At 36.3% G+C, this 12394-nt stretch overlaps 1 protein-coding gene across 3 annotated transcripts in view; it reads left to right on the top strand.

Moving 5' to 3' along the window:
- The window catches only part of EIF3E (eukaryotic translation initiation factor 3 subunit E), a 45596-nt gene extending 44589 nt beyond the window's left edge, over positions 1 to 1007 (top strand). For all 3 annotated transcript variants that reach the window (XM_010370811.1, XM_030937473.1, XM_030937472.1), the window contains one exon: positions 824 to 1007. In XM_010370811.1, the coding sequence (XP_010369113.1) occupies positions 824 to 862 (39 nt within the window). In that variant the 3' untranslated portion in view covers positions 863 to 1007. The remainder of the gene's footprint in view (positions 1 to 823) is intronic.
- Positions 1008 to 12394: the final 11387 nt, after the last annotated feature.

Genomic DNA, 12394 nt, shown 5'->3' with positions numbered 1-12394 from the left:
ATTTTTCTTTTGCTTTGACTCTTCCTGTGTGACTTCATTAACTCATTTCCTTAGGGTTTTCAACACATCATTTTGATACTGGCAGATGATAACTTACATGTGTAGCCCTCTTTCAAGTGTTCGAAATATGTATTCCTTCTAAATCTAAAGAAATAGTTCTGTAAAAATGTTGATCTTATTATATGTATTAGTGCTGATCTTATACAAATGTCATTATCTTTCATCTGATATTCACATCAAAAATTAATCTCCCATTTTGGGAGATTAATTCTGCATGTTAGAGATTGAAGCAACTTGAATGGCCTTATAATTTTGGAATCCTAAACTATATTGTTTACACATTATGATTATGTGTAACTGGAGGGTAGGAAGTCATTAGGAAACAGTTGTGGGATATGCAGAAACCCTATTTGATTGAAATTTTAAGAACAAATTTGTGTCCGTGGAATAGTCCTTTAGTTCAAAAGAGAAGGATGCATTAGAATTTGAATTGCATATTTTAACCAAGTTTAGAATAACTGAGCCTAGAAAATAACTTTCATATGATGTTTTTTTCTGTGTGCTTCAGGATTAATTTGTGGTGTTTATTGTTCCAGTATTAATGATACCGTTATTGCTGTACATTTTAATTGGCCAAATACTATACCAGATAATAATTTTGATGTTTGTTTTGTCCTAAGTGGGACATCTGACATCTAGTACTTGCAGGAGTTAAGATCTTAGAATGGTTTGGCAAGAGTAGTGCTAAAGTAAATGCTGTATGTTAGTTTTTTTCCGAAAGTATTTTCTTTTCACTCTGTTGATTTCTTTTTGCGTATTTTAGGCTCCTAACTGGGCAACTCAAGATTCTGGCTTCTACTGAAGAACCATAAAGAAAAGATGAAAAAAAAGAAAGAAAAGAAAGTTGAAATAATAAAACTATTATATAAAGGTTGACTTACATTTTGGAAACAACATATTGAGTATACATTTTGAAGAATTGGAATAAAATTGACTGATTCATTTTATCTTGCTGTCAATTTTCTTGAATGTGCAAGTTTGTGTTTTTTTAACTTTCTTTTTTGGAATAATTATATTCAGAAGAAGTTGCAAAATTAGTACGGAGAAGTCCATGTAGGCTGAACCCTATTTCCGTCAATGTTTTCACTTTATGTTACTGTGGTACAGTATCAAAACCAGGATGTTGACATTGGTACGGTATGTGCGTGAATAGCTCCCTATCATTTTATCATGTGTAGATTTGTGTAACCATCACTGCAACCAAGATAGAGAACTATCATCATGATCTCCCTCATGCTATGTTTTTGTAAGCCATACCTACTCCCAACCAGCTCTAACCCTAGGAACCACTGATCTGTTCCTCATCACTATATTTTATCATTATGAGAATGTTATATAAATGGAATTACAGAATACACAACCTTTGAGATAAGCTTTTTTCATTCATCACAATGCTCTTGAGAGCCATTCAAAGAACATGGAGACCTCCCAATACTAAACTTAGTGTGGGGGTCTACAAACTTTTTTTGTGAAAGGCCAGATATTAAATCTTAGGCTTTGCAGACCATATGTTCTCTGTTTTAGCTATTCAACTCTGTCATGTAGCACAAAAGCAGCCTTCGTATGTAAATGAATGCTTATGGCCGTGTTCCAGTAAAACTATTTACAAAAACAGGCCAAGGGCCAGATTTGTTTCACCTGCTGTGGTTTCCAACCCTTGGCTTGGGGTATTGGTACTTCTAAGCTTTAGTCTAAGGGTGCTGAAACTAGGAAGATTATTGGTTAGGATAAACCAAGTGCTATTTTTTTCATTCATCTATAACCAGTATTGTGAAGATGCCAAGCATAGGGCAGGAAAAAATACATATAGAAATATAAAGAATTCTTGGTAGTACAAAATGGTCAAGGATCATGGAGAAAATACCAAAGTGTTGCATCAGTAACAAGGTAGAACAGTAACAAGATAGACCCTTTATATATGTAGCAGCTAATTCCATGAATTAAAAGTTTTTTATCAAATAGAGCTGTAGTTATTATACAGAACTATATAAAATGGCATATATTACTCAGGCTATGTAGAATTGAGAAAGATGTTCTCAGTTGAGAAGGAAGGAAACAAGACTTCCGTGTTTCCTTCTTTACCAGTAACCAAAGGGCCAAAAGTTCCTACATGGAGACATCATTAATCACCGTTTAAGACTGTAGCTCAGCTAAGCCACATTAATAGCTAACAAAGATTTCTGGATGCTTACATAGCTCAGCAGCTATAAACAATTATTAAATACGCCCGTGGACTAGTAAAAGCCCCAGGTAGGAAAAATAGGAAGCCAATAATAAGTATTTACCATGTGTCATAGGAAGCCAGTAGTAAGTATTTACCATGTGTCAGGCATTTTCATGTCCTCTGTTTTCTCTAAGTAAACTAACCTAAGGAGAAGGAAGGGAATCTTAGCATTTGAATGCCTTGCTTAAGCCTGGAAATACTAAAATTTAGGTGGTATTATTTATATGTTATTGATGAGGAAGCATACTCAGATGGTTGCCTGAAGCTGGAGTCCCCAGCCCCTGGGCTATGGACTGCTACCAGTCTGTGGCAGCATTCGATTCTCAGCGTGAACCCTAGTGTGAACTGAGAGCATGAGAGGGATCTAGGTTGCGCACTCCTTATGAGAATCTAATGTGGCCTACCCCCGATTTGTGGAAAAATTGTTTTCCATGAAACCGGTGCCTGGTGCCAAAATGGTTGGGGACTGTTGGCTTAAGGTAATACCTAGTGCAAGTTAAAGTAAGGAAAAGACTCTTCAGTTATGTCACATTAACCTTCCTTACATCATTCATTGTTGCTTTATAATTAGAAATTGCAAAGAGTTAAGGGATACATATTTAGTAGGTTGTGTGAACAGGTCTTGATCCACCAAACGCTAGCTGTCTCAGCACCATTATCTTCCAATAAGAGCAAAGGGTACTCTTTTTCTACGGGTATAATCATTGGATACTAGTGGCCCCTTACACGCAAAACCTACTGGAACATAGAAAGCTCTGAAGAACATCTCTTTGATTTTTCTTTTTTCTATTTATACTCTGCTCCCTCAAGACTATCTATTATATGAATAATTAATGCTCACTTCTACCACTTTTTTTCTTTTCACATATTGCCACCTTTTGAACTTGAAAGATGATGCCACTATGGATTACTAGTATCAATTAGAAAAAAACTATATACAACTAATGGCCATTTTTGCACATTACCAATACTTGCTCATCGTGAAACCCCATTTTTGAAGTTTGCATAATAAAAGTTACTTGATTTGGGGCTTAACCTTAAGTTTTGATAACAGATAGGCTATTCCAGTAAAGTATTGAGCACCAAATAAGTACTCATTTTCTTGTGCTCTTTTTTTTCCTTTTCTTGCCATTCAGTAGATAGTACATCCTCCTATGTGTTAGCAGCTTTTATAAACACATCAAAGAACACCATGAAACTGATGTTTAAAAAAAAGTTGCTTTGAGTCCTTTAAAATTTTTTCTATGCATTCATAAACGTGTTTATGCTTTAATATGAACTATACAAGAGTATTTGTAAATGTCCAGTTTACAGGAAAAAAAAAAAAAAAAAAAAAAAAACCATGCATTTATCCAGTACCAGTGCTTCCTACCTGCTACTGAGCTTAAGAAATAGAATGGTCCTAGTAATTGGTGCTGTGGGCCCCTCAGTAATTGTATTTTCTTCTTTGCCCCTAAAAAGTGAACACTACCATAACTTTTGTATTAATTTCCTTGTTTTTATTGTTTTATCACACACACAACATACACACATATAGACCATATATACACACAGTTGACCCTTCAACAACATGGGTTAAGGACACCTATTCACCAATAACCCAAAAGTCAAAAATTATTACATGGCCGGGCGCGGTGGCTCAAGCCTGTAATCCCAGCACTTTGGGAGGCCGAGACGGGCGGATCACGAGGTCAGGAGATCGAGACCATCCTGGCTAATGCGGTGAAACCCCGTCTCTACTAAAAATACAAAAAACTAGCCGGGCGAGGTGGCGGGCGCCTGTAGTCCCAGCTACTCGGGTGGCTGAGGCAGGAGAATGGCGTGAACCCGGGAGGCGGAGCTTGCAGTGAGCTGAGATCCGGCCACCGCACTCCAGCCTGGATGACAGAGCAAGACTCCGTCTCAAAAAAAAAAAAAAAAAAAATTATTACATGGAGACACATAGAGTCAAAAGTCCATGTATAACTTACAACTTCCCCAAAACTACTAATAGCTTACTGATAAACAGTTGATTAACAAATATTTAGTATATTATATACTGTATTTTTACAATAAAGTAAGCTATAGAAAAGAGTGTTATGAGGATATAAGGAAGAGAAAATATACTCAACATTGATTAGGTAGAAATGGGTCGTCATTATAAAGGTCTTCATCCTTGTCTTCACATTGAGTAGGCTGAGGAGGGGGTTGGTCTTGCAGTCTCATGGGTAGCAGGGCAGGAAGTGGAGGAGGTGGAAGGGGAGGCATGAGGCAGGCACACCTGCAAATTTAAGGAAACTAATTCGACGTTTTTGCTTTTTCATTTTTCTCAAAATATTTGTATATGATACTCATCCTTTTTTCACCATTTGTGTAGTTTTTAGTGCTTGTATCAGAAGGGTCTATGCCATGAAAGAAATCAAAAGCAATCTTGAATAATCAACCCTTCTGTCAGATATCTAACGTAGATTTGTGTTCTCGCACTGTTGCTTCTGCATTGTCTTATCATCTGGCACTGGTTCAGAAACACATCTCCATCAAGTCGTGTTTTGTTAATTCCTGTAGTATGGTGTCTGTTAGCTCTTGAATTTCTCCAAGATCTGTATCTCGAAACCCTCCATCCCCCACTTTTTTTGCCATATGCATAACCTCTTTCATGATTTCCTTGATTGGTTCTGTTGTCAATCCTGTGAAGTTTTGCACTACATCTGGACACAGTTTTCTGCAGCAGGAATTTATTGATTTATTGTTTTGGGCATGATGACTTTCATGGCTTTTGTTGTTGTTGTTGTTGTTGTTGTTAGAACAATGTATCTTCAGTGGTATAATCCTTCCAGACTTTCGTGATGTTCTCTCCATCTGGGTTGGCTTCCACAGCATTGACAATTCTTTCCATAGAGCACCATGTGCATTGAGACTTAAAGGTCCTTATTACCCCCTGTTTGAGAGGCTCAAATAGATATAATGTGTTTGGGGGCAAGTAGACCACTTGAACACCTTTAGTTTTGAACTTACAGACTTCTGGTTGGCCAGGGGATTGTCCAATATTAAAAAAACCTGAAAGGCAGTCTCTTACTGGCAAGGTACTTCCTGAATTCAGGGAAAAAGCACTAATGGAACCAATCCAGAAAAAGGGTTAAAGTTGTCCATTCTTGTACAACCAAAAGACTGGCAACTGTTGTTTATCTTTTCCCTTCAAGCTCAGGGGTTAGCAGGTATATTGAAAAGGGCAGTCCTGATCATGACTGCTTGTGCATAAGGCAGTAGAGTTAGCCTATTTCTTACCGCCTTAAATCCTAGTGCTCACTTCTCTTTCTTATAAATAAGTGTACTTTTTCCCAGAATAGGGCAGTTGTGTCTGCAATTAAAAACTTGTTCATGGCCTGGCGCGGTGGCTCAAGCCTGTAATCCCAGCACTTTGGGAGGCCGAGACAGGTGGATCACGAGGTCAGGAGATCGAGACCATCCTGGCTAACACGGTGAAACCCCGGCTCTACTGAAAAATACAAAAAACTAGCCGGGTGAGGTGGCGGGCGCCTGTAGTCCCAGCTACTTGGGAGGCTGAGGCAGGAGAATGGCGTAAACCCGGGAAGCGGAGCTTGCAGTGAGCTGAGATCCAGCCACTGCACTCCAGCCTGGGCAACTGAGCGAGATTCCATCTCAAAAAACAACAACAACAACAACAAAAAAAAACTTGTTCATGCAGATATCCATTCTCTTCAGTGATTTTCTTAGTGTCTGGGAACTCATCTGCTACCTCTTACAGCAGAAGCTGCTTCTCCTATCTTGACACTTTTTAAGCCCATCCTCTTTAAAATTATCAAACCATCCTTTGCTGGCATTAAATTCTCCAGCTTTAGACCTTCACCTTCCTTTGACTTTTAGTTGTCATATAATGACCACTATGTCTTGAACCATATTAGAGTCTGTAGCTTTGCCTTTCTTATAACAATCCTGCACCCACATAAAAACTGCATTTTCAATATGAGATAAAAACATTGCATAAAAAGTATAAGGTTTTTGTACCTGATGACATAGCTGCAGCAACTGCTTTACGCATTTCCTTTTCTTTTTTTAACAATAGTTCCTAGGCTGGATTCATTTATCTTGAAATGACAGGCAATCCAGATGAACACCTCAATTTACAGTACCTATCAAGCAATTCAGCTTTTTCTTGTAACGTCATGACTTCTCTCTGCTTCTTAGGACTACTTCCAGGACCACTAGTGGCATTTTGTATGGGCTCCATGGTGTTACAGTATTGTACTAAACGAAAAATACATGAGAACCATGAAAGATCACTTTTTACTGCAATATGCAATTTACTGGAGAGATGAACTGCTCACACAGAGATGGTTAGCATCACATGGCATTTTAAGTAGATACTCACCAGAACTCACTGCAATAGCACTAAGAGATGGCTATGAAATTATTACAGTGATACAGTATGAACTACAGTTAATTTTATGCCTGAGTGGTTTAATACTGCGTCTTTACATTTGTTTACATTTCTCTTGACTGGGAATGGGACCATGTCTGTAAGTGTTTGTGTAAGTTTTGAAAATTTTTAACTTTTTATAATAGAATGTGTGTATTTTATGGTAGTAAATGATAAAATAGACTAGTAGCTACATATTTTTATACATTCATGACAACTTTTTCTTAATTTTGTCAATATTTCTTGACTACATTGTTTGTGAGTTTTTTCAAATTGTGATGTGTTCATGGGTCAATTGTAGTTGGTCAATGCCTGTCCTAGACTGTCATGTTCATTTATTTATGTATGATATCTATCTGGTTCACTAATGAATCCCTAATGTCTGGCTCTTATTAGGCCCTCAATAAATTATTGAATGAATGCATCAATGAATGTTCAGAATGGCATAATGGAAAAAAAATTGAACTTGAAGGTAAAAGGTTAAAAAATGTATCTTTCGGAAAACTTTAATTTTCCTTTATTATCAGGTGATCATGACCAAAATCATGTATTTCTTATTCTCTAATTTCATAATCTGTCAAATGGCAATATTGACTGCTTTGTGTGCCTGGCTATTTGGGATTAAGTACCAATAAATAAATTTTAAAAACCACAAAACCCAAAAACGTCACAGCCCTTCTCTATATGAGTTCACAGTTTACGTCTGGGACAGACACATGAACGTAAGATAAAATGATAAGTACTACTGTATGTGAAAACACTTAAGACTTATGAAGTGCTTCTGTAAGATACATTTTTTAAAATGGTTAAAGTCAGTTGACGACCTGTTAAAATCATCAAGATATTGCAATGTATGAAAAGTTTTATAAAAGTTATCTTTTTCTTGGTCTTGACTCCGTCTTGGTAATGGTGGAAGTAAAAATGGAGAGAGGCAGATACACTATCTCAGATGTTTTTCTTCCTCTCAACTTCCCCAGTTGTCAAACAAAAAGCTGGACAGCATACAAAACTATTGGACTTATACACTCACAATACTCTGATCTCTGTTGTTTGCCAGCCTATGATTGATCACCACATATGACCACCGTTTTGCTTTCTAGCTGGTGGCTTTGTGAAAAAGCATAGCGGTACAGATATCCTCAAATACCCTCACGTACCTTGAAGAGGTCACTTGGGTAGTAAACCCTTTTGGTTCCCGTGCCATTAACACAGGAGTCAATTGAGAGCCTAAACTGGGTTTGCCTCAGCAATAGAGGCCAGTAGTAAAAATTTAGCCATAAAAACTAGCAGTAAGAAAAGTAGTCAAGGTCAGCGGCAAACTGTCTGCTGGAGTTAAATGTTTAAAGCTTCCAACGAGGCTTTAATTAGACTCAAAAAACATCCCACTGTTAAACTGTTTTGTGTTTCCCGTGCATAATTTACTTCCATGCATTTTAATTCTCAGTGATCAAACATCCTCTGGAAAAGCGCTAACTTCCTGGAGAGGTAGCACAAACACTGTTATGTTTTGTTAATTTTTCATCTCATGTATTTAATAAACAGTTTGACTGTTAGACTCTGCAAGAAATAACATTAATCTAAGGCATCTCCTATTTTGGTTCTAAAACTGTGACTCTTGTGCTGACTTCCATTTAGTGTGATGAGATTGGGAGAACAATGCCAGATTGATTCATTTTGTTTTTAATTGTTGTAAAGACCATTGAGAGCGGAGGAGAATGTTGTTTGAATTTGACATTTTGAACTGGGAAACAGCTTGGAAATGTAGGCACAATTCCAGGTAAATAAGCTAAGTATACTTATGTGTGTATGTATATGTAAGTCTAATTGCTTAAAGGTATACCTCTAAGATTTCAAATTGATTGATGCTAGAAGGCAGCTGTTTGAGGACCAGAGACATGGCTTATATGCAAAATGATATGGAAAAAAAAATTGGATCACAGAAAGACAGTGTTATTTAATCAGAATTTGAAATCTGGCAGCTCTCCTAGGAGAATAAAATACTATTGGATTGCATTTATTTGTGGACATTTTTTTTATCTTGCCTCTACATTGCCCCTTAGGCGCTGTTAACTCCCTAAACAGAAGGCATTATAATAGATACTTGGTAGACACCCACTTGTTCACTGTCCATTCATGCATGCAGGTAGACAGATAATGTTTGTGAGGTATCACAGCTGCAGTCTGGCAGAAAGAACATGACTGATTCCCTCTACTTTCCTCTACTGAGGGAGTATGCAGCTTTTCATTTCATTTTAGAGACAAATGGTCTGCACAGGAAGGAAGCACATGGGTAACTATGTCTTTGTTCATTTGGCTAACGAGGCCAGAGCTGTGGGTCCATCTCTGCATAAGCTGGTTGGTGTTTCTCTACTCCTAACCACAGATTTGCACTTGAACCTTTGCCAGCTGTTTCCCAAGTGCATGCCATTGGATGTGCGGGAGACCTGAAATGAGTGCAGATAGATCAGCTTAAAATCATCAAAACGTTTTCAAACAAAACAAAGCATAAAGCTTGCAGCCCTTAATGGCAGATCAGAAGTTTTATCTTTGTGTATTCAAAGGTCAAAACATTTGTACCACATGTGCTGCTGTCAGAATAAATGCTATATGATAGGAATAAAACTTAAGAAGCTGTGACCAACTTGAATATTGAAACTTTTGTTATCATTTTTATCTAAAAAAATTAAATTTTTGGTGGCAAGTTAGTGTAGCCAGTCCTAGAAAACAGTGGTTGGAATGAGGATGATCTCCTTGATTCAGAAATTGTCAAGAGGTCTACAAAACCAGTATGCCTCCTGTTTTAATAGAAGACATAATTAGAGAATATTCTTAGTTGTCTAGCTCCCTTGCCCTGGGATTTGTGCCTAGTTCTTTGGGCATTTGTAGGACTCAGATTTCTCTAACAATCAATAATCCTTTTTTATTTTCTTTATATTTTCACTTTTAGTAAACATCCATCTATAATCATTTTAAGTGAGTTTAAGTGATTTTAAGTGAGTTTGAGAACAACCTTGTAATGTAAATCAGGTATTAGTCTTGAAGTTCACCTGGTTGGTCATTTGGCAACCTTTTTTATCTGACCATTAGTGACTTAAACAACTCTGAGAAGAATAATTGACAATAAAGTGAAAAAAAAAGCATAGACCTATACTAACAAAATTAATTCTAAGACACTACATTCTCTTATTAGAAAACAATGTGAAAGTTTAGATATTGTTCATCAAAGTTTTTTTTTTTTTTTTTTTTAAGTTATAAACTTTTTTTTCCCTTTTAGAGTATCTGAGGAAAAAAAGTAAAAGAACTCTCTTTGGGATCTCTAGACAGTTGAATAGACAAGGAAGAACTGTAGTCTTTTTTTTTTTTTTCTTTTTTTTCAGCTAAATTATCCTAAGAACACTCTGCTCCAACATAGGAATGCCATGGAACAAGAGATGGTAACACAAGATACATCAGGAGACTAGAGGTTTTGTGTGTTTGAAACTTATATTCTACTATAATTAGACTAAATTGCAGAGAAGCAAAACTAATGTGTGTGTTGTTTTTTTAAAATTTACCCAATGTTTTTTTGGTTCTGTCTTATAGGAGTGAACAAACTCCTTTTGTTTTTTGTTTGCTTGTTGTTAAATGTTCACTCTTAAATTTTATAAAACAATAAAATTTTAAAGTTACACTTTATTAAAACTTAAAATATTTTTTATTATATGTATTTGTTCAAAATAGAAATACCAAAGACATACAAAGGTACAAAGTGGTATGCAGTGCTTTTGTGTCCTACATAACTGATTTAAATTGGTAAGACTATTTTTATCTTTCAACTTTTAATTTTCTTATAAAAGTCGAGTAAATACAATGATTATTATTAGCTGAATAGCAGATAAGATCTCAGTATTTAAAAGAACAGATTTCTTCTTATAAACTTGCTTTTGATTTTAATTCAAGAATAATTATGCTGGGTTCTTATGTATGACTGGACAAAAAAACATGTGGTTGTGTGTTTTGGCATGTGTTCTTCCAGATTTTTCAGTGATGCTTGTGATAACCAACAAGGGAAATTTAGATTATAAGGCCTTTTTCTATACCAGATTCTAATCATTGCTCTAAGAAAAATTTCAGCACCTGTTGGTTACTTTTGCTTGAAGACTTTATGTGTAAAATGATGACTTTTAGTGGTGGGGAATAGGGATGTGAAATTCAGAAGAATAAACTTTTGGAACACAATCAAATAATACCTGCATGATACTGTGCTTCTTTCTAGCTCTGCTGCTGTTGCTTGAAAAAGATTTGGGTAAGTAATTATAAACTGATTAAAAGTATAACTTTTTTATCAGACTTTTTTCCCCATCATTCATGTTTATAGCTCTCTCCTGAGAGCATTTTTAAAATGATAAAACATGGTTTTCAAATATATCACTACTATAAAGGATAGGAATGGGTGTTCATGAGTATGTACCCCCTCCCAACACTTGTTAAAATGTCTAGATTTTAGTATCAAACAGAGATGTGGGTGTTGTGCAATCAACAAAGCACTGTTGTGCAATAATTAAAGAATTTTTAAACTGAAGATTAAATTGGAATGTTGTTATAAACATAAAGGAAATGGCCAACATTTTTCTTTGTATCAAAAGAAAACTCATTTCTAAAAATAAGCACCCTCTTAGTGATGACCCTTTCAAATAGTTTTAAGTGATTCTATCCACAGATGAGCTTTGGACTCTGCAGCACTTTGCCATAAGTGGTTTGCTCTTTGATCCTGTAGCCTTTCATCAGGTGTGTATCTGAAAAAGCATTGGCATGGTGGTATCGCCAGCCAGACTTGGAGTCCCTCTGGAAGTGAACATGGCATGACTGAAACATGCTGCTGGGTCCTGAAAGGTCTCCTTTGGTGGATGAATTGAAGGAAATGATGCTTAATTTCCTACTTCTAAATTTTATTTTATCAAATTGAGACAAACGTGGACCTTTCTAAAGTTACTAAATATAAAATATCTCCATGGTGAAGAAAAGAGGAAAAAAAAAGGCATGTGTTTTTGGTATCTTTTGTTTTTCACTTCACTTTCCCAGAAATCAGAATTAGGTGAAAGCAAGGATTGAGAATGTTACCTAGTCTGTTAAATGGTTGTTATTGACCTGTGGCATTCAATTCCTTTGTAATGAGAAATTGGTTTAGTGTAACCTAAATGTTCCAATTTTATTTTACGTTGAATGTTAAGAATAATGTCTTTTTTTTTTAACCCCAGATATCATCTTAAGAAGTACAAACATCAAAGAATTATTCCTTTACTCTTTTTACTCCACCTGCCACCCCAATTCGATCCCTATTTCTTATCACTGCTGGTTCTGTCCTCTATAAAGATGCCTGGCCTTGCTCTTTTCTTCCCTGTCCTTTTGCTCCCCCTATCTAAACAGTCATAAGCACTGTCTTGGGATTTTTTCCACCCAGCAGTAACTTGGTGATTAAGGACTGGGCTCGAATCCTTCTTTGCCACTTAGAAATTGGCTTTGGAGAAGTTACTTAACCTTCTTAAAGAATATTTCCAGTACCTACTTTGCAGGGCTGTGGGATTAAACAAAAAAAAATTCACGTAAAATTAACACAGTGCCTGCCTTCCTCCTCCTTTTACAGTGAATGCTTGACACAGGGTAAGCACTCAGTAAAGTGGTAGTTTTCATTGTTGTTATAAAACTACCACCTT

The sequence above is a fragment of the Rhinopithecus roxellana genome, chromosome 9 (assembly GCF_007565055.1).
Source record: "Rhinopithecus roxellana isolate Shanxi Qingling chromosome 9, ASM756505v1, whole genome shotgun sequence".
Classification (NCBI taxonomy): domain Eukaryota; kingdom Metazoa; phylum Chordata; class Mammalia; order Primates; family Cercopithecidae; genus Rhinopithecus; species Rhinopithecus roxellana.
This window is presented reverse-complemented; position numbering and strand designations above follow the sequence as displayed.